The 22,152-nt window shown below is 36.1% G+C and overlaps 1 protein-coding gene across 3 annotated transcripts in view; it reads right to left on the bottom strand.

The window, feature by feature from the left end:
* The window catches only part of LOC131035147 (uncharacterized), a 175,306-nt gene extending 162,280 nt beyond the window's left edge, over positions 1 to 13,026 (bottom strand). The window contains exons 1-2 of one of the 3 annotated variants that reach the window (XR_009103919.2): positions 12,355 to 13,026; positions 9,192 to 11,079 (exon numbers count right to left, since the gene is read on the bottom strand). Coding sequence is in view for 2 of the 3 variants with exons in the window: in XM_057966786.2 (XP_057822769.2) it covers positions 9,192 to 11,079; positions 12,355 to 12,704 (2,238 nt within the window). In the remaining variant the exon portion in view is untranslated. The remainder of the gene's footprint in view (positions 1 to 9,191; positions 11,080 to 12,354) is intronic. The other 2 variants (XM_057966786.2, XM_057966799.2) reach the window with 2 other exon arrangements.
* Positions 13,027 to 22,152: the final 9,126 nt, after the last annotated feature.

Below are 22,152 nucleotides of genomic sequence, written 5' to 3'. Positions count from 1 at the left end.
ATTTTCAATGCTTTCAAGCCTTTCAAAGGCAATAAGAATGTCCAAGCTTCCTTCCAAGGTACCCTGCAAGTCAAAGATTAGCCAAACTTAAGATGAAATGTGCTTTGGGAAGATTTTCGCTCTGGGCCCTTTGGAAGGGTCAGGAGCGAAAATCTCATTCCTGGCTAAATTACTCATTTTTCAAGCTTCAAACCACTTCACAAGGCAAAATTAGATCATCATCCACATTAGGAGCAAGGTTCTTAATCCATTCAAGTCAAGAAGCAAGGTTTATGATGAATTTCGCTCTGGACCCTTTGGAAGGGTCGAGAGCGAAATTCCCCTTTAGGTCAAAATCTTGTCCTTCAAAATCAACCAAACTCCCTCTCAAGGCAAAAACATACCCATTCATCTCCCATCAAGCCAACGCCTAGCCAAAATAAGGAGGAAAACAAGAGTTATAAAGATTTTCGCTCTGGACCCTTTGGAAGGGTCAGGAGCAAAATCCCTACTCTTGGCCAAGATCCTGACTTCATTTTCACATTTCTTCATTGAAACAAGCGTTTTTACCTTCATTCAAGCCTAGGAATGCATTAGTTCTAGGTTTTGGTCAAAGTAGAATGTCTTATGGAGAATTTCGCTCTGGACCCTTTGGAAGGGTCAGGAGCGAAATTCGCTTTGGACCCTTTGGAAGGGTCAGGAGCGAAATTTGACATTTGAACTCTCCGTCAAGATCATTTTATGGAATATAACATTTAAGTATAAGTTCTTATACTTTAAGTTATATTCCATATTAACTTTCATGATGTTTGAGAGTGGTTTCGAACCTCCAGGAGTTATATTGCAAACTCTAGTTTTTGGAGGATTCTTCAGTTTTCCAGACTTAGTCAAATTTCAGGATCAGGACATTCCAGACTTAGCCAAATTTCAAGATCAGGACATTCCAGACTTAGCCAAATTTCAAGGCATTTGAAGATCAGGATGACATTTCAGATTCATCACTCACCAACTAGACCTAGCTCGGACCTTCAAGAATGATACCCACTCACAAAGAAAGACACAATTAGCAACAAGAGCAAAACCAGGCCTAAGGAAGACTCTCAAAGAAACCCTAATTCTGGGGCCCTGTGGACTCACCCTGGCTCAAGCAAAGCCTGCAATCCAACGATCCCCTCGACAGCACTCATCCTGCAAAGGCTAACAAACAAACCCTAAAAGACCTAGAAAACAAACCCTAGAAAGCAAAAAGCAGGGGTCCCCATTTGCAATGGGGTGATGTGTGAATACGTCACAACACACCCTTAAGGAGAATATCTTACTAAAGGTTGGGAATCAAGTTGAAGAGTAAGGGCATTGGCAAGTCCACATCATAGGTATGCAAGATTCAAGAGATGCCTTCAAGAAAGGCTCACTTCTCTTGAACATTTGCTTTGATGTACTTTGCTATTATGACCCTAGTTGGGGTCCTATCTAAAGATAAGGTCATTCTAACTTATTTTCTTTCACATTAAGAGTATTATCGAGGGTTTGCATATTTTCTAGGCTTTGTAATTTTCCTTGTGATAAGTATTCTTGTCCAAACCCTAGATTGACATATTTTTCATGATCCTTAACCCCTGATGTGATATGATCGAATATTGACAATGGTTGAAGTCTTTTAAATGATAGACTTATTTTGCTTCTAGATATGCAACATCTATTATTGGACCTAGGTGATGCTGGACATAAATTGCAAATCTTCTCTTGTTCCATTACTGTTGTCTTGTGCTCCTAATGTCATAGAAAGGCTTCTTTCGATTGGCCTTGATCATTTCTTCACCTTGGCAAGGTATGTCAATTATTGTTGAGTAGTGCTTCTCTAGACAATGATTTATCTATACATGAGAGCAACATATCATTGTTAATTAGTTATGATGATGTGTTGATAGTTGAAGTTAGTCTGTGTTCAGTAAAATAGCATATGCAGTAAAAGTAAAAGATGAATGATTCAATACAATAGTGGTTTCTTCTTCTTTATTCATATGCTTGTGATGCCTCAGGTTGAGGTAAGCATTTCACTTGATAGTTTTGGGCCCCTTCCATCCTAGCTGAATATAATTAGGTTCTTGCCCGGCTAAGTATGAAGACTTTGTTCTACTTGATATTATTCAATCATATGTACATGATCAACCATATTGTGATTAATCTATAAGACTCTTTCAGGTTTGGCTATTCGGATATTGACTAAGTTATATATTAGCCTCATTCATCTCTCATGGTCAAAGGTGAAGGTTATTTAAAAAATAAAAAATTCTCCTTGGTAAGGTTGATTCTGACAATTTATGACTCGAGTTGTAATTGATCTCTTCTGAGTTCAAGTTATATCCTTTAGGAAAATTAAAATTCCACTCGTGATATCAATACAATCAGGATGAAACTCATAACTACATTTTGTAGTAATATTAGTATCTCTTAATCCATGAATCTTTGTATGTGTTTGATACTTCACAGGTTGCTATGCCTCTTTGCTGAGATAAAGGTGGCCTCTCAGTCTTCAGAGGTTCTTAGGGTTAAGAATGTTGGAGGATTGCCAATCAATGAAAGAGATAAGCTTTCCTTATGTTTGATGATTTCTCTTCAAGATAGTTCTTGCTTCAAAGTTTCAGAGGGAGCTTGAAAAAAGATATGAAAGCCTATACAAACCTTCAACTCGTTTAATTACTGAAGAAGATGTCCAAAGGTACGCCATAGGTCCTTTCACAGAATGTTAAAGTAAGAGAAAAGCAAATTAGCATCTTCAGTTTTATATGATGTCTGGTTCTTTTGTTAATTCTTATATTTGGTTAAGGATTAAGAGGGAGTCCTAGGATTCCCACAATCTTCAATGAATACTTGGTATAAAAGAATTGACAATCATTTATTAAGCGTAGGGTTTTGTAATATATTGTGAATTCTTATTTCTGATGTGGATGAATTAAGAATCTAAAATCTAATGCTTTACTTTCTAGGGTTAGAAGTATGTCCAAGATCTAACCAAGTATTCTAAGTCAAGTATACTATTGATATTTGATGGATTGTAAACATTTATGTAAACTAACTTAGAGAAGTTGAGGATGTCTGCAGCTAAGTTTGATTTGCAGATCCATCTGAAGACAGGCGGTTGATTGGTGGGTTCTTCAGCTAATTCGTGATCAAGGTTGTGTATGTTGTTCTTGCCAAGCATACCCTGAAGTATTTTTGCTAAGCACAGATGATTGTGAGTTGAAGCTGTTATCACCTGAGTATTGGGCAAGAAGTGACACAAATAGGAAAGACACTTCAAACACCTTGTTCCAGCTTGGAAACTCTATGATCTATTAGGACTACAGTAATCAATCCTCAGTTGTACTGAGTCTTGCCGAAGCTGAATTCATTGGAGCATGAACTGTATCAAGGAAACTGTGTGGCTTTTCAAATTCTTGTTGAATTGTTTCTTATAATTATTTATTATCAGGGTTGTATAGAGATACCTGACAATTCGGTGTTTTATGGCAGGACAATCCTGTGTTGCAGATGTTCTCACCAAGTCTCTTTGAACTTGAGATAGACTTGGAGCTGTGGAGAACACCGCCTTGGTTGAGAGGGAGTCTCAACCTCAGTGATACATTGTGTTGTATCAACCACCCTCTGCAGGCAATGTAAGGTGGTAATGTAATCTTCTCAGGGAGAAGAGTAATTGTTACCATCTTCTGCGGGCAATGTAAGATGGTAGAAAAGATTCTCTCCACCCTCTGCGGGAAATGTAAGGTGGATCCAGTCTATGCTTGTGTGCAAGCTGGAAGACTATGTTATGTAGTTCCATTCTATGCTTGTGTGCAAGATGGAAGATTACAATATTCTGATTATGTTTATTCCATTTCTTGCTTGTGTGCAAGATGGAGATTTATGTTTATTAGATTCCATTCTATGCTTGTGTGCAAGATGGAGGTCTATGTTTTCATTTTATGCTTATGGAGAGCAATGATTATGTATCTCCACTCTATGCTTGTGTGCTGGATGAAAGATGTGCTAGATCCACTCTATGCTTGTGTGCTAGATGGAATCTCATCCTATGCTTGTTGTGCTAGATGAAAGATGTGCTAGATCCACTCTATGCTTGTGTGGCAGACGAAACTTCATCTTATGCTTGTGTGCTGGATGGAAGGTGTGCTAGATGGAAGATTATGTTTATTCCCTTCTTTACTTGTGTGCAAGATTATGAATTTCTGATGTTATACTCTTCTCTGGGAGAAGATTGAGGTAAAGGTATTGCATTCTTCTCTAGGTGAAGATTAAAGGAGAATACTGTGTGCAAGATGTAAATAAAGAAGATTAAAATGGAAGTTCTCCTTCATCCTTAGCAGACAATGAATGGCAATGCAAGATGAATACTATGGGTTATTATTCGTGATGTTATTTCTGGCTACTTGTTGTAATCCTCTCTAAAAGAGTGTTGGCTACAAGATATAGATTGCATGTATTACTTAGGGCCGGGCCCTAATCATGTAAGTTGGTTGTAAGATTATTTTTCTCCCTAGTTATGAGGGAGTGTTGTTTGTAACTAGTTCAAAAATTAATTATAAAGCAAAAATCAAATTGCCCAAGGCAACATTTGATTGTTTGCTAAATAGGGTTGGGCCCGCCCTTACTTGTATCCACACCCAAAGGTAGCGTGGGCATTCAAACTAACACTGGCGCCAAATTCAATATAGGGCCGACCCTATATAATATAAGGTGGAAGCATTCAAATATATATATATCAGCGTGGGAAATCAAATTTGAAGTTGGCGCCAATTACTTATTGGGCCGACCCAATAAGTCAGCAAGCACCATATATATATGGTGTCATTTGGAGTGCATAAAACAAGTTTTTCAAGCAAATAATTCTGCTCCAAAAGATTGATGCGAACTCTACCTTTGCCCTATGGTGCGAAATTCTCCAGTCGTACAGTACGAACCTTCTCAGCTATTATGTGCAATCAGCATATCAGTATATGAAGAATTTGAGTCAACTTGATGTGAACTATCTCTGCTGTTAGGAGCAATCCATGCCTGAAGAATCTGATCCATTGTATGTGAAGAACTGATGCTATATAGACTAAAGGTGAATCCCATTCATGGGCATAATTCTAGATGCAAATACCTCCATTAAAGAGTGCAGACTTCATCATCAAAAGGTGCAGACCTGTGTACTTCATATTGATATTGAAAACAGGTTATCAAAGCTCTGAGACATCATATCAGACCTGGAGCAGATCTAAAGAAGAAGGCTGTTTATATCTGATTTGGTGCAGTCTTGGTCAAGCTTGTGTGCTGACCTAGTTATCAGATTAGAACAAACAGATTGCTGTTTGTTCATCATCATTAGCATTAGAGGGATAAGTATTGTAATCTATCCAATTGGTAACAATCAGATCTGAGGATCATTCCTTGCTGGGTTTTCCTCCAAGAGGGAGGTTTCCCAGGGTAACTCGTGTTTTGTGTTATATTGTTTATGCATTTCATTTAGACTATGTTTGTTTAATTGTTCAGCTAACCTTCATGTTAATATAAGTTGTCAAAGATACAATTCTGATTTTTGTTCTTACTGATAATCTGAGACCTAAAATCCAACAAGAAGCAGCTATGGATGCCGCCATGGCTAGCCTTACCCTCTCACTTTGCAGTTTTTTCTCTTTTGCGGCTGCAAGTATGGCATTCATTTCTTTTTATATTTCCTCGGTGGTCTCATTACAACCCCTAGCATCATGACGACTGATGCCTACAAGGTGGTATTTGAGGTGGTTTATGCCTCCATAAAATACTTTTTCACATTTAATGCAAAAAACTAACCCAGCTTTCGATCTTTGATAGGCATACTTCGAAGCAGGGTCTCTAGCTCCTATAGGACGAGTGTCTACAAATGATGGTGGCATTGGCAGCACCAGCACCGATGGGACAGAGCCTAAAGCTGAACCAGATGTAGAACCTTCTCTATTTGCCATTATAAATTAACCTACACATAAAAAGTGAAAATACAAGTTAATATTTAAATTAAAAAATAACAAACTAACTATATTAGTTTAAATCAAAATAGATTAGTTGAAATCAATAAACATTTAATCTATTCTAAGATTCTAAACATTTTCTTAAAAAAAAAGATTCAAATTAAAAATTTGAAAAAAATTGTGAAAACGATGAAAAAATCAAAAAAATTGTCAAAAAAGGGTGATGAATCTTGTTCTTTGGAATCTAAATCTATTTAGAGTACTTAGGTAATGCATTGATGAATCTTTGTAAACCTCAATGCAGCATAAAAAGACGTAAAAAGTTTTTAAAAAACAAAGGAAAAAAAAATAGAAAACCTACCTTGAAATCCAATTTGCCTTTGAAATCCACCTTCAAATCTTCACTCCTTGATGCAAAATCACTGCAAATGGACTGGTAGAAGGTTGAGAGGGTGTTTTTTGGCTGGAGGAGCAAAAGAGAACAAGCAAAATGAAATAAAAATCACTTTTTGCCGGCCCCAGGCCTCTTATTTTACTACGGACGAGTCTTTTTCACGAGCTTGCCGAGATTTTGTGAAAAACTCATCCAAAAACTCGGCACATTTGTTTGGCGAGTTTTTAGTGGAAATACTCCCAAAGCAAAAAAAATCTCGTGAGCTTTTAAAAAATTGTCAAGTACTCTGCAAGTATTCCAACTATGATTTAATCCATAGAGCCTCACTAAGCTGAAGTTGGATTCCATTGTTTCTACTGTTCTAGTTGCAGAATTTGCTTACAACAACCACCCTGAAAGGCACTAAACTGTATACCAACACATGGATCTCTAAATCAGCATTCCAACACATGTAACCAAAAGTCTAACATTTAGAAGGTCAAGTACTTCATATGAACCTCACACAATAACAAGTGACAGTTCTTTACCCATCAATTTTATTGTAGAAACTTGCCAATTGTACAACAATGAAATTCAAGCCACTACTAAAAAATCATTTTTTTTTTAAAAGGCAAGGATGCACATAATTGGTCCATACAAATGTTGATGATATCCGTGGTGAGTTGCTAACATGCCTTACAGGATCTACTTTCCTTTGGGAATTGACTCTTCTTCTAGATTTTTTACCACTACCCTAGGAGGGACCAAATCATAAGAAGTGTGAAACAACCCTTGAAATTTTTATAGGATTTTAAATCTTTGAATGGATTTGAAAAATTACAAACCAGCTATTCCTTGCAAAAAAGTTAGATCTAGTAGTATCTTGTTGGAGAAGATACCCAAGGCAGTAAAATTTCAGGGGGTAGGGCTTTGTAGCAGTGAAAAATGAACCCTCTAGCTGAAAATAGAAAGTAATAAATCTCTACGAGAAAAAATTCCTTGAGTTGAAGCAAGAAAATCACATGCTCCAATACCATGTAGAAAACTGCCTTAGGAACAAAGTGACATTAGCTTCAAATCAACACAAACACATGAGAGAACAAAGATGCAAGCATAGGCCAAAACACTCCATGTACTAAATATGAATGAGCAAGATCAAAAACAATGAGATTAGTACGTGTGTGTGTGTGTATCCAAGTCATTGATATGTGGCAAGGCTGACTTGACCCAAAATAATATTACTATAAGAGGACTTGGGATCAACTGCATGCTAAGAAAAGTGAATGTCAAGGTTACACACATTCCAACATATACTCGGACATGATTGCCAAAAAAGGATGGAGTTGCACCATCTGCAATGTAATAGAGTAGCAACATCAACACAAGGACAAAAGAGCATGGGCACAAGGACCCCAAACCAAGAGAGTATCTATTGTTCCAACATCAATGAATTGACCATCATTAAAATGTGATGTCAGTTAGGATGTATTTATGAAAGGTTATTCATGTTGTGAAGACTTGTACCCTATGTTACCAGTCTGGGTTCGGGTACGCAAACCCAGTTCGTGGGTACAAGCAAAATTTATTTGACCTTGGGTTAGTGGGTTGGGTTCGTCCGTACATAACAATCACTAAATTTTATTTAAAAAAATAAATATATATATATATTTTTTTAACTATAAAAATAAAATTAAAATATTAAATTCTATTTTAAAAAACATAAAAACAAAATAAAAAACACTAAACATAAATATTGTTGATAAAAAATACTAAAATTTATTCTATTTACAAAACAATGATTGATAAGTAAATTAAAACATACGATTTTTCGCTACTGTCAATATAAAATCATTGTTTGATATTTTCTAAAATAATTTTTTGTCCTTTGCTCGATATGGTTTTCAATCTTCCCAAAGTGAAATGTTTTTGTATCTCTGCAGTCGTAGTGAAAATGGTGGAAACCTGGTATGTCAACCCAATACTCATCCTCGTCTTTAAACGACACGGTATGCTTACTAAGCAATCACGTGAATCGATGAAGTTCATTCTTCCAGGTTCGCACAGGTGCGGCTCGAGTGCACCTCAGGGGCCCCGGGTTCACTATGGTTCCACATTCACGGACTCACACCGAACCCAGGGCCTCTGGGGCACACCCATGCGTACCCAGACACGGACCCGAACGAACCTAGTTTGGATACGGCAGGCAATCTAGACAAAGTCACCAGTAACTCAGATACGGCAGGTGCTAATGACTAATGTAATTAACAATCAATCAAGTAGGGAATGATGAAAGTGGCTTACTTTTTGAAATATCAAGTCAAATGTGATGTGATTGTATTTCAGTTTACGAAAATGTTTATAACACATCAAATTTCAAGAACATAAACCACAATATCTAATGAATTTTTTTGCATCGCTACTTTACTTCCTGCAAAGTTTATCCCTATAACTACAATGAAATAATGAAGGGACTCACTAAGACTAGATTAACATGGCTATTTGTTTGGTTGTAGCATTATTTAATATGATTTCTTCTATATTTTCTTTATTATTGATAAAGGAGTTTCTCCTCAACTATTTATGTATCAGTAGCATATCTTACAATAAGCCATTACTTATGCATGATTCTTCTATTTGGACCCCAAAGGACATCTATATATAGGCTCAACATGATCCCTAAAACTACTCTCTTGTGTCCTCCCATTTCCTTCTCTTCCAGCAGATTAATTGTAAAAATTGAGAGAGTTATAGAATTCATGCAAACTATAAGAAATAGCTGGGGCCTTCCTTTCAAGGTTGATACATAAACTAACAGGCAAGCATTGACTGACAAAGATGTGAAATATTGTACTTACCTGTCGAAGTTCCCCATAAATAATGATAATCCGGCAACCCAGATAAACTATTTGAGAATTTAACATAGAACTCTGCTCTTGCTTCTTGTTCTTGCCAGAGTTCATTGCTGAGTAAGAAAGCAGCAACAACCATAAATCAAACAATTCACCATCTGCTACCCTGTATTCTATCTCCAGCAAGTAACTCAAGGCAAGTACAATTTCCTTCATTATCATTGTAGGCAAATTTTCAAAAGCCGGATCAAGCATTTGTAGTTTGCTTCTAAGAGCTTTGCCATTTGCATTGCTACCCATTCTATCAAATCCCTCCATAACATTTAAGCAAAGAGTAGGTACTAAAGCACCCAATTTGAATACCGTATTATAGATCTTTTTCAAGTAATTGAAGTGTGCTTGCTCTGGGGTATCCTCTGTAGGAACAAAGAGTTTTTCATCCTTCACAACAAAAAGCAAACCATTTATTGCTACCAAGGTTGAGTGAGCACATGACAGCTGTTGAAGTTTCTGAGTCTCTTGAAGATGAACAACATTTTCACAATGTTCAACGTCCATCTGCAATGGATCCATAAATTCTACAAACAGATTGAATAGAGGTTTAACTGTGGCCTGATCATGCTTACTGGTGTGAACTTGTTCAATGGCTGTATGCTTGCTTTCATTCATATTACTGTTCTTAGAAGTGCCACTACTAGTTTTAGAAGAATTTTCTCTGGAATGAGGTATCTCTTGCTGCTGCTTATAAGTATTAATTAATTCTAGTGACTCTCCAGACATTCTGGAATTTTTTGTTTTCTCAGAACCAATTATTTTTTTCCTGCATATGTATATACTCAGAAGTCGCCCAATCCCATGCAAAGCAGTAGCCTTGCCTTCTTTTCTCAGATATTCCAGTTTCTGAAATAAAGATTTATGATAGCTAGCAAATGTTGCTGTTGAATCTTCTCTCTCACGTTCCCTAGATGACGCTGATTTAGATTTCTTCTTTGCTTTCATATCTCTTTGGGATTCACCAGAACCACCAATTTTGCAAACATTTAAATAGCCATCTATGTGGACGGGGTGAAATAATCCAAATGAAAAAATATCTTCAAGGATTCTTGCTAACCTTATCCTCCAGGTGTAGGCAATCCCATCCTTGCAAAGATCTTCCAAATTTTGTTCTCTTTCTAAAACTACTAGCAGTGACAGCAATGGTTCAAACAACTTTTCCACAATTACTGGAAAAACATTTCTTGGATTAGAATGTGAAGCCAAATATCTTGCAAATTCCTCCAACACAAGACATGTGAGGTTTGGAAAAACAAAATCGTAATCATCTTGACCCCCCGTCAACAACACTCTTTCTGCCAAAGAAGCTGCCCCTAAAGCTGAAGAAGCCCACAAATCCAAAGTGAGTCGGATGTATCTCCCATGTAAAGAAAACAACAATCGTACAACTTCTGCAAATTCTTTCATAAAAGCCCCCGTAATAATTGTTTGTGCTTCATATTCAATAGGTTTATCTAATACCAGTGGACACCTACTATCATTTCCTCTGGTCTTGCCTGGGAATGCAGCTGCAGCTGAGAGCACAGAATTTATGGTTCGCATCAAATTTGAAGGAAAGCTTGCTCTCTCCAAATATTTAGATTGTAAACACCACTTAAAAATAACCCAGCATCGAACATCCAGACAAGCATTTTTCTCACTATTTGTTGAATTTTGTGCTGTGTTATTTTGTTTTGTTGAAGATATTAGGACTGACTGTATCCAATAACACATAAGGGAGACAAGTTGTGGCATGCCCATCCAGCTTTTCTCTTTCTTTATAAAATCAAAATTCTGCTTCTGCTGCTGCTGCTGCTCATCTGTAACAGACTCAACAAATAGATGAGCCAACTGAATCTTCCTGCAAAATAAACAAACCATCTAAATTTTGAGATGCACAAGAACAATTAAGGCATTGGATAGGTTCATGTAACTTTATTTTAATGCATTTGGACACATAAAACTTCACAATCATTGGAACTTACAACTAAATTCAAAAATGGTTTAGCAATATCTCACGATTAGATAATAGATGCCTTAGATATGTATACAAACAATGTTTTAAGTAAAAAACTTGATTGATATGTGTAATATGCTGATGGTCTGCTGTTCGAGTAGATGGTTTCTGAGCATTTGAAGTAAAAAGCTCTTCCTCAAACATTTTATCTGCTCATCCCATTTACTCTATTTTTTGACAATGATACGTGATGTTTCATGTGGCTTGATGCCTGAACTAATACCAAAAAGAACGGTCCTACAAAACATCTTTGTTTTGGGGCAAGAAATTTGTTGACTGCATTCGGTTACTATGTTGTTGTTTTCAGCACGCCAATGGTTTCTAGTTGAATGTCTTCAGTTTATAACTGGTTCCTGTGAACCTTTTTCTCATTTGCCTATGAAAATAAAGATAAGAAACCTGATAGCATCCACTAGGATAAAGTGGTTTGTAATATCTATAGGAGCATGTTTACTTGTTCAGAAAATTCTTTAGTTTTAGAATGAATTCTCCAAGATCTGATCGTCTGTCTTGAATGCAAGACCTATCACAGTGTGTTTACTTGATCATTAAACTCTTCAGTTTTAGAAAGACTTTACCAAGATGAAATTGACTGTCTTAACTTGAGATTTGCAATTAACGAGGTTAAAAGGAAATGTGTTAGGTAACAAACATGTAGGAGTTGTCATATAGGGGAAAGATATAAAATGTGGTTTTAATGTATCAGCCTAAATTTTCATTTGAGCAAATAGGATGAGGATTTCGCTTTCGACCTCTGCAACTTCTTTACAACTTCCAAAGTGTGGTCGACTTTTTTGGGGGAAGCGACCAACAAGAAAAAGAGTGAACTGAACTCCCTTGTGTCTGCGATGCATTGAGTACTTCATCATAGTTTTTACAACTCCATACGAAGCCATATTTTCAGCTTTATTATCTTGAAGACTGACTATGCGTGGAGACCTGTGTGACATCCTGAGTAACTGTTCCTAATACAATTACATAATGGACACGTTTAAATGAAATGAGTTTGATAACAAGCATGTGGGAATTGTCATAGAACAATGGGTTAGCTAAATGTAGTTGAAGCTCTGTTAGAAATCGAACGCACCAATATTTATATCAAAATCTCAGAGACCAAACCTTTGAAGCGGCAGGTCTTTATTGTGCAGACACCTCATCAGGCTCAGACTGCTCACATCTTCTAACCCAACTTCGGCAACCTTTGTTGGCATGTCATCTTCAACTGTTTCTGAAGATTTAAGCAAATCCTGCTCATATAATTGACTGATATCTGTTTTTTTACTGTGAAGGCTTTTTTTCCTGCGTTTTTTGGGTGGCGTATCCTCCTTGTTTTCAAAAACTGGTTTTCTTGTATTAAATTCATGGCTGCCCGTCTCAACCAAAACGGCTGGGGAATCATCTGAAATGTTTATGATCTTGTGATGGCGTTTCTCTTTCTTAGAAGAGCGTTTAACTGGTTTGGTATCCATGATTAGAACCCGCCCAATAAAGCCCGCAATACGTCTTCAATAAAATTGGATATATCAGGGCTTCCACACGAACGCCACAAAAATTGTATTTTTAAACACTTAAGCCGCAGCTTTCCTCCCTCGCGACGCCACAGCTACTAGTACCCATTCCATCACATTGGCGCTCCTCAAGAATTTATAATCTAGGTTACAGATGAAGTATTTTTTCTGTAAAATGTTCGCAATGGCGATATTTGCATATACCCATGTTAATTCCCCCTCACCTAGTTGAGTGTAGACCTTGATGAATAGGTATCTAAGAGGGATCCATCATCCCCATGAAAACTAGAGAGCATGCAAGAGCATGCAAGGATGAAAAATAATCAAAAAAAGAGAGGGAGGGGGCACAAAAATCTAGGAGGGAAGAAAGACTAGACAGAGAAAAAATAAAAAGAGATAAAAGAAAAGGAAGCAAAGAGAAAGAATAAAAATGAAGAGAAAACAAATAAAATAAAAACACCAAATAAAAATAAGAAAATAAAAGCACCAAAATAGCAAAAACAAACAAAATCCAGGTAAAAAATGACAAAGACAGAGAGAAAATAAGAAAGAAGGAAAGAAGAAAAACAAAACCAAACACAGAGAAACCAACAAATATATATATATATATATATGTATACATATACATATATATATGTATACATATATGTATATGTATATGTATATGTATATGTATATGTATATGTATACATATATGTATATGTATACATATACATATACATATACATATATGTATACATATATGTATATGTATATGTATACATATATGTATATGTATATGTATACATATATGTATATGTATATGTATATGTATATGTATACATATATGTATATGTATACATATACATATACATATATGTATATGTATACATATACATATACATATATATATATCACAGGCCAACTCACATAAACATACACACACAATAAATAAAAACAACCCAGGGAAAGATGCAATAAGAAAGCCACACAGAAAGAGAAAGAAACAAAAAACACATAAAGTAAATAACACAAAAATAAAAACAAGCGAAAGGATCAGCTCACGAAGGGGGGGGGAGGGGAGGGAGACCCCAACGAGGTGACATGAAAGGGAGGACAACACAGGAAAGTCAAGAGTCATAGATGAGGGCAAGAGCAAAGGTTTGAGAGTAAAGGTTGCCAAATATGACTAAGACTCCAACCCTCGTCACAATTGAGGTTGGAAGAATGGTTGTTGATTTCAATGGATTCTTTGAGCTTGCACTTGAAAAAGTTATCCTCATGTTATCCTCGATTTTTGTATTACGGAAATCAAGGGTACCCCACAAATTTTTTCCCATTTGTGGTTTCTTTGTTCTATGCACGCTTTACGAGACATTTTGTCGTCGTAAGTGCATTTGTTTTTCCCCTTATATCTCCTTTTTCACTTATGTGAAATTGTGGTGCAAATCGGGTTTGTAAGCCCAATTTACACTAAGTGTGCCTTTTAGGTGTGAATTGGGTTTACAAACCCAATTTACACCTCTTTCACTTAGTTTGCCCTTGCAGGTGCAAATCAGGTTGCACGTATTTAATATACTTCAATTATTAATTGCTCAATTGAGTAATTCTAATAGGAGTCTTTTTGTTCGATTTGTATATCTCCCTTTATCATTTCATTTTGCATTTAGTTCATTTTGATCTTGTTTAAAGCCAAGAGAGGAAGACTTCATCAAATTTTTATCCAGGTATGTGTTTCTTCTCGATTTTTAGGGTTTTAGAAACCCTTTCTTTTAATTTTGATGCTTTCTTTAGATCGAGTTCAATGATGTCGTCTAAGTCAGTAGTCTCGGGCAACATCCCTTTTTATTACCAGTTTATGTCAAACACAAAGTGGTGGTGGCGGGGTCCTAGGCCCGTCACACACCATATTGTGGTGTGTGGCAGGTCTGCGAACTTCACCCCACACCTTGTTCTTTCCCTGCATATTTTTCTTTGTGCACCATCATCATATGGTGGTGGCGAGGCCGTAGGCCCATCACACATCACACCATGGTCTGTGGCGAGTTCGCAACCCCAAACACCACCATTCTTTTTCTCTGCTTACTTTACCAAACACAACGTGGTGGTGGCAAGATCGTAGGCCCGTCACACACCATGGCAGGTCTACGACCCTGACCACCACCATTGCTATCGTTATATTGCAAGTATTGTCAATCATGGTGCTTGGCGAGGTTAACAACCCACTATACACCAAACATGGTGCTTGGCGGGTTTGTAACCCCGCCAAGCACCTACTGGTCTTCCTTTTTTCCTTGAGGTATTCGGCAGGTTTGTATGACCGCCCTCCACTTCATTTACACTCTTTTATTTTCCTTTGGTGTTTTGCAAGTTTGTAACCCTGCCCAACACCTATTTTGCATTTACACTTTTTCAAGTGTAATTCTAGTTTCTAAACCCAAATTACACCTGAGTTTGTTTTTCCCAAGTGTAATTGGGGTTTCTAAACCCGAATTACACCTTGATCCACACTTTTTCTTAGGTGAATTTTTCAAGCTTATAAACTTGAAATTCACTTATTGCACACATGTAAATTGAGATTTTATATCTAATTTACCTTGGAGATTTCATGATTTCAAGAGGGTTTTGGAAACCCTAATGGCCTAAAATACACCATTTTCTAAAGTTTGTTCAAATCAGATGAATAAAAATGATTGATCAAATGTATCATTGTAACACTGATGATTTTTTCTTTTCTCAGTGTTATTATTGTATCAATGACAGAAGCTTCTCTAAGTAAAAGGGCCATGAAGTTCAAGAAACAGGACCCCCATCCGGTCTTTCCACCTTCTTTAGTCAACTCAAACATTGATCATATAAGAGATACGGAGATAGGTATGTTGGCATTACATTAAGTTTGTTGGTATGATGATATTGAGAAGGTTGTTGGAGATTGATGATATAATTGATAAAGGATGATTACTATCTTAATAATATTATTTTGTCATTGATGTCAAGCAATTGATTTTCTGATTCAGTATGATGTTGCCATATCTTAAAGAGTATGTTTTGATGAGTATAAAGATGTCGGTAAGTGACACAGAAAGAATGTGAAAATGAAGGGGAGTAATAAGTTATTCAATGGGTGACTATTACCGAGTTAGACAGTGATGAGATTATACTATTTTGATTGTTTTGATATCCTATATATGTGTATTCGAAGACTGAATAAGAAGGAGAAAAGATTTCATGTAATAAAATGAGTAAAGGTTTGATACTGTTCTATTTTACCGAGCAAGGAGCTAGTCAGTAAACACCAAGGTTATCAGCGTCGGTTAAAGAAGAAAGAAGTTACCGAGTATCAACCGAGCAGTAACAGAATGCATTAGATGAATAAATACATTATTAAATGAAGGATGCCAATGAGCTGGAGATTTATAGAAGATTGGAATGTTGTGCAAGAAGTTTGTTAAGGATCAACGGCAATGAAAATTCAAGAGTTAGATCTACAGCACAGATTCAACGGTCATAACCGAGTATAAGTACCAAGAAAGGAATACAAGTTTTAAGGCAAGATAAAACGTTTTTCAGTTCGAAGGATTCAATGAACCTAGTCAAGTTTGAAGATCTAGTGGCTAAGATTAATCATGGGAAATGTGATTAAGGAGATTAAGTGGTTAGGAATTGCTTATAAATAAGGAAAAGATGATGAACACTAAAGGCAGGCAAATAGAAGAGCAGTGATATTGCAGAGGTGATTACCGAGTACAGAAGATTGAAGATCTGACTGAAGAACAGATTGAGAAGCCTAGCAAGGAGGAAGATAAGTCTTATGACAAAATTATTTTGAGCACATACAGTCTGCTTTAACATTTCAGATGTGAAGTTGCAAATATATTTTATTACTGTTATTTATTTTTGTAAGTGACAGGAAATCTCTTAACCGAGTGGACCTAACAGTCTTATTTGTAAATCCTCTAGCAAGGTAACATTATGAATGAGTGTTTGAAATCCTTTGACAAGGTCACTTCTAACAAAGTGCAAGATTTTGATAGATCTGAGGGAAATCCCTTGACCGGGTCACATCTAGCAATGTGTTTATGTAATCTTTAACAGGATTGGCTTTTAACCAAGCATACTCTAGAATAGTATATTTTCTTAGTGGGTCTGAAATCCCACAATGGTTTTTCCCTATTTGGGTTTCCACGTTAAATCTGGTGTTAAATGTGTTTTGATGTTTTAAGTTTATTTGTTTATGAGTTTGAATGATTTACAGTCATAGTTGCATATCAAGTAAGTTCTACCGAGGTTGAATATAAAGAATATATATAGAATTGTAAACTTATCCGATTAACCCCCCCCCTCCCCCCCCCCCTCATCTAACTAACAATTGGTATCAAAGCTAGAACTCTGAAAGAAAAGTTTAAAGGAACTTGAGGCAAGATCTGAAGATGTATAAAAGGGATGCACGAAAGTTGAACAAGTCAAGTTTCTCCACATGGCAGAAAAGGATGAAGCTGCACTTATCAGGAATTGGAGAATATGCAACATATTATCTAGAGAATGATTACACTGCACCTAGCACCTACCCGGTGGCAATGGAAGAGATAAAGGCAAAGCAAGAACATATTCAAGCAATGATTGAAATAACATCAGCATTGATCGACTCGGAGTTTAATGATCTAGAAGGTTGTAGTGGTGCCAAAGCTATGTGGAATAAGCTTATATCTGTGTATGGTGGTGATGAACATGTTCAAAGAGCAAAAGTAGACAGTCTAAGAGGACAACTTGAATCCATGAGAATGAATGAAGGTGAGAACATAATCCAATACAGTTCAAGGTTAAAGGAAATTGTCAATCAAATCAAAGGAGCAGGAGGAACTATTGAAGAAAAGGATGTAACAAGTAAGTTGCTGAGAACACTTCTACTTGCTTATGCCATTCGAGTCTCTGCAATTAATGAATTAAGGTCTGTACCAAACATGCCAGTCTCTTTTGGATGGTACTATCAGTAAGCTACATGCTTTTTGAGTTGAGTAATTTTGATAACAGTGGGTCTTCGGTTAACAAAGTTGAATCTGCATTCAGTTTTTTGCATCTTGATGAATCTAATGATTACAATGATAGAATGTATAAGTGTGCTGAAGGAAATCACGGTGGAGCAAGTGAGAGAATTCACAAAAACATGGAAGAAGTACACAAACTATATGAGGAAATCAGAAAGCATCATTGGCCAGAAGGTTGCCGAGAGGCAAAGGTAAGTATAAAGGAAAGTTACCTTTGAAATGTTTTAACTGTGATAAAATTGGACATATGGCTTCAAACTGTCCTGACAAAGAATCTAGTGAAAAGAGAGAATACCGAGATGATAGACAGAAAGACAACCAATACAGAGGGCACCGAGACTTCAGAAGGAGAGATAGAAAGAGATGCCTAGTAGCTGATGAGGAATCCAATGATGATAAATCTGATGGGACTGAAATAGAGGAAGTTGTATATGTGGCTATCAAAGATGGATCAGATGAAAGGTATGAAGAAAAATCCTTAATATCACACATAAATAATAATGATTCTTGGATCATAGATAGTGGATGCTCACATCACATGACAGGTGATAAACACAAGTTTGTTAAATTAGAAGATTATGATGGAGGTTATGTAAGATTTGGTAATGATGCACCATGTCCTGTGAAAGGTAAAGGATCTATCACACTTCTTGACAATGCTAAATGTGATGATGTATATTGGGTTGAAGGTCTGAAATACAATTTGTTGAGTGTAGCACAGCTAAACAATACAAGATATCGAATAGAATTTCAGAAAGGAATTGTCAAAGTTCATGACAAACATGGAAAGTTGGCTGCTACCGGGACTCAAATAAGAGGTAATACATTTCATCTTGACTCAACTCAGAACAATTGTCTGTATGCAAAAATAGAAGATACCTGGTTATAGCATAAAAGGTTTTGTCATGTAAATTTTGATAACCTGATCAAAATAAGTAAGAAGCACCGAGTAAGAGGTCTACCGAGCTTGGAAAAACCTGAGAATGCTATATGTTGAGGATGTTAGATGGGTAAGATGACAAAATAAAGCTTTACAAGTAAGTCTTATACTTCTAAAGGAATTTTAGATCTTGTACACATTGATCTTTGTGGTCCTATGAAAGTTCAAAGTTATTATGGTGATAAATACTTCATATTATTTGTGAATGATTACTCAAGGATGATGTCAGTTATGTTTTTAAAACAGAAATCAGAAGCCTTTCAAATGTTCAAATGGTATAAGGCTAGAGTTGAAAATGAAACAGGAAGACAGTTGAAATGTCTAAGATCTGATAGAGGAGGAGAGTTCATTTTAGATGAATTTAACTTATTTTGCAATGATCATGGTATAAAGAGACAAGTATCTGCACCGAGAATACCACAGCAAAATGGGATAGCTGAAAGAAGAAATAGATCAATTGTAGATTGTGCCAGAACTTTGATGATAGAGAAGAGAGTACCTCAAATATTTTGGAGAAGCAATAGGCACTACAGTTTACACCCTGAACCGAGTACAACTGAAGAAAGGAACTATGAAGACACCGTATGAAATCTGGTATGACAAGAAACCAAATGTAAGTTATTTTAAAATATTTGGAAGTAGATGTTATGTTCACAAAGATGACAGAAATGGAAAATTTGATTAGAAAAGCGAGGAAGGAACATTTCTTGGTTACTCCTCTAGGAGTAAAGCATTTAAATGTCTAATCAAATCATCTAACAAAATAGTGGAAAGTGCAAATGTGAAAGTTGATGAATTTGCAGAAAGGAATGATGAAGGAAACTCCAAAGAACCAGAAGATTATGAAGAGTTTGTATATGTACAACCGAGAAGTCTAACCGAGAAAGCCAATGAAGAAAATACTCAGTTACCTAGTGATGAAGAAGATCATACAGAGCCTATCGAGCCTATATTAGTAAAATATGTCAAAAGAAATCATGGATCAAGTCAGATCATAGGAGATAAGGATGCTCCAGTGATGACAAGGAACAAACTGAGACAGAGCACATGTCTGATATCCGAGTTTGAACCGAGGGTAGTAAAAGAGGCATTAAGCAATGAAGATTGGGTGAATGCTATGGCATAAGAGATTGAACAAATTAAGAAAAATGAAACATGGACACTGGTCCCAAGACCAAAAGAGAAAAATGTAATCGGTACAAAGTGGATTTTCAGAAATAAGCTAAATGAAAAAGGTGAGGTCATTCGGAATAAAGCAAGACTAGTTTGCAAAGGTTATTCTCAAGAAGAAGGAATAGACTATGGTGAGACTTTTTCACCCGTGGCAAGACTTGAGGGAGTGAGAACATTGTTGGCATATGTTGCTTACAAAAAATTCAAGGTATATCAAATGGATGTTAAATCTGCATTTTTTAATGGTATACTAGAAGAAGAAGTCTATATTGAATAGCCTAAAGGATTTATTGAAGAGAAGAATAAAGATCAGGTATGTAAGTTGAACAAAGCTTTATATGGCCTAAAGCAAGCACCTAGAGCATGGTATGAAAGGTTGCATTCTTACTTAATCAAGATTGGATTTATAAGGACTAGTGAAAACAACAACATGTACATGAAGAATGATGAGGATAATGGAATACTGATTTCAGCCATATTTGTTGATGATATTATTTTTTGTGGAAATGATTCTTTATGCAAGAACTTTGGAAATGAAATGTGCAAAGAATTTGAGATGTCATTAATCGATGAAATAAAGTATTTTATAGGTTTACAAATACTACAAATGAAAAATAGAATCTTCATTACTCAATCCAAGTATATAAAGGAAATCTTGAAGAAATTTGGAATGGAGGATTCTAAACCTGTAAGTACTCCTATGACTACTAATTGTAAAGTATCAAAGAATGATGAATCTGCATCCGTTGATGAGACACTTTACCAATCTATGATTGGAAAGTTGCAACATGTAGTTCACAGCAAGCCTGATATAGCACATGCAGTAGGTATAACTGCAAGATTTTCTACAGATCCCAAAGAAACCCATATGACTGCAATCGGGAGAATTTTCAGATACTTGAGAGGCACTGAAGATTATGGTTTACTATATAAAAAGAGGAATTATTTTGACTTAAAAGTCTATACTGATGTTGATTGGGCAGGAAATATTGATGACGGGAAAAGAACAAGCGGTGGAGCTTTCTTTTGGGGAGAAAGACTAGTGAGTTGGCTTAGCAAGAAACAAGGATGCATTTCACAGTCAACAGCTGAAGTTGAATATGTCACTGCAGCATTGAATTGTACCAATATAGCATGGATCAAACAACTGTTGGAAGGTATGAATGAGACAACTACCGAGCCAATAACTATATTTTGTGATAATACAAGTGTTATTAACATTTCAAAGAATCCGGTAATGCACTCTAAGACAAAGCATATCTCTATAAAGTATCATTGTCTGAGAGAATAAGTTCAAGAAAAGAAAGTTGTGTTGGAATATGTTAGCACAAAGGAACAATTAGCAGACATCTTCACAAAGCCATTGTTAAGGGACACTTTTGAGTATCTCAGAAGTAAGTAGTACTCACTAACAGATTTCGGTGAAAGCATCAATTCTATGACTCTATAGAATACTATTTGCGAGTTGATGTTGATTTACACACTTTAGAATGTTGTCTAAAGTTGTGCAGGAAACAGTTAATGAAGACAAGATGCTCTGACTGGGACTAAGATGATACATTTGTATATGATTTAACAAGCAAGGAAATTACTTCATAGGGGAAGTAATCATGGATTAGTTTTTACTTTTGGCATTGTTGTCAAAGGGGGAGAAGATTAATGACAGGGGGAGAAGATCACAGGAGAAGTTTACAGCTCAAGGATAACATGAGAAGAATAACAACAGTCCGAATCAATTGTAATAAATCAAGTCGGTATTACTATCAATGCCAAAGGGGGAGATTGTTGGCATTACATTAAGTTTGTTGGTATGATGATATTGAGAAGGTTGTTGGAGATTAATGATATAATTGATAAAGGATGATTATTGTCTTAATAATATTATTTTGTCATTGATGTCAAGCAATTGATTTTCTGATTCAATATGATGTTGCCATATCTTAAAGAGTATGTTTTGATGAGTATAAAGATGTTGGTAAGTGACACATAAAGAATGTGAAAATGAAGGGGAGTAATAAGTTATTCAATGGGCAACTATTACTGAGTTAGACAGTGATGAGATTATGCTATTTTGATTGTTCTGATATCCTATATATGTGTATTCAAAGACTGAATAAGAAGGAGAAAAGATTTCATGTAATAAAATGAGTAAAGGTTTGATACTGTTCTATTTTACCGAGCAAGGAGCTAGTCGGTAAACACCAAGGTTATCAGTGTCAGTTAAAGAAGAAAGAAGTTACCAAGTAAAGTTCAGTATTTACCGAGTATCAAC

Source organism: Cryptomeria japonica, chromosome 5, assembly GCF_030272615.1.
Source record: "Cryptomeria japonica chromosome 5, Sugi_1.0, whole genome shotgun sequence".
Taxonomy (NCBI): Eukaryota; Viridiplantae; Streptophyta; class Pinopsida; order Cupressales; family Cupressaceae; genus Cryptomeria; species Cryptomeria japonica.
This window is presented reverse-complemented; position numbering and strand designations above follow the sequence as displayed.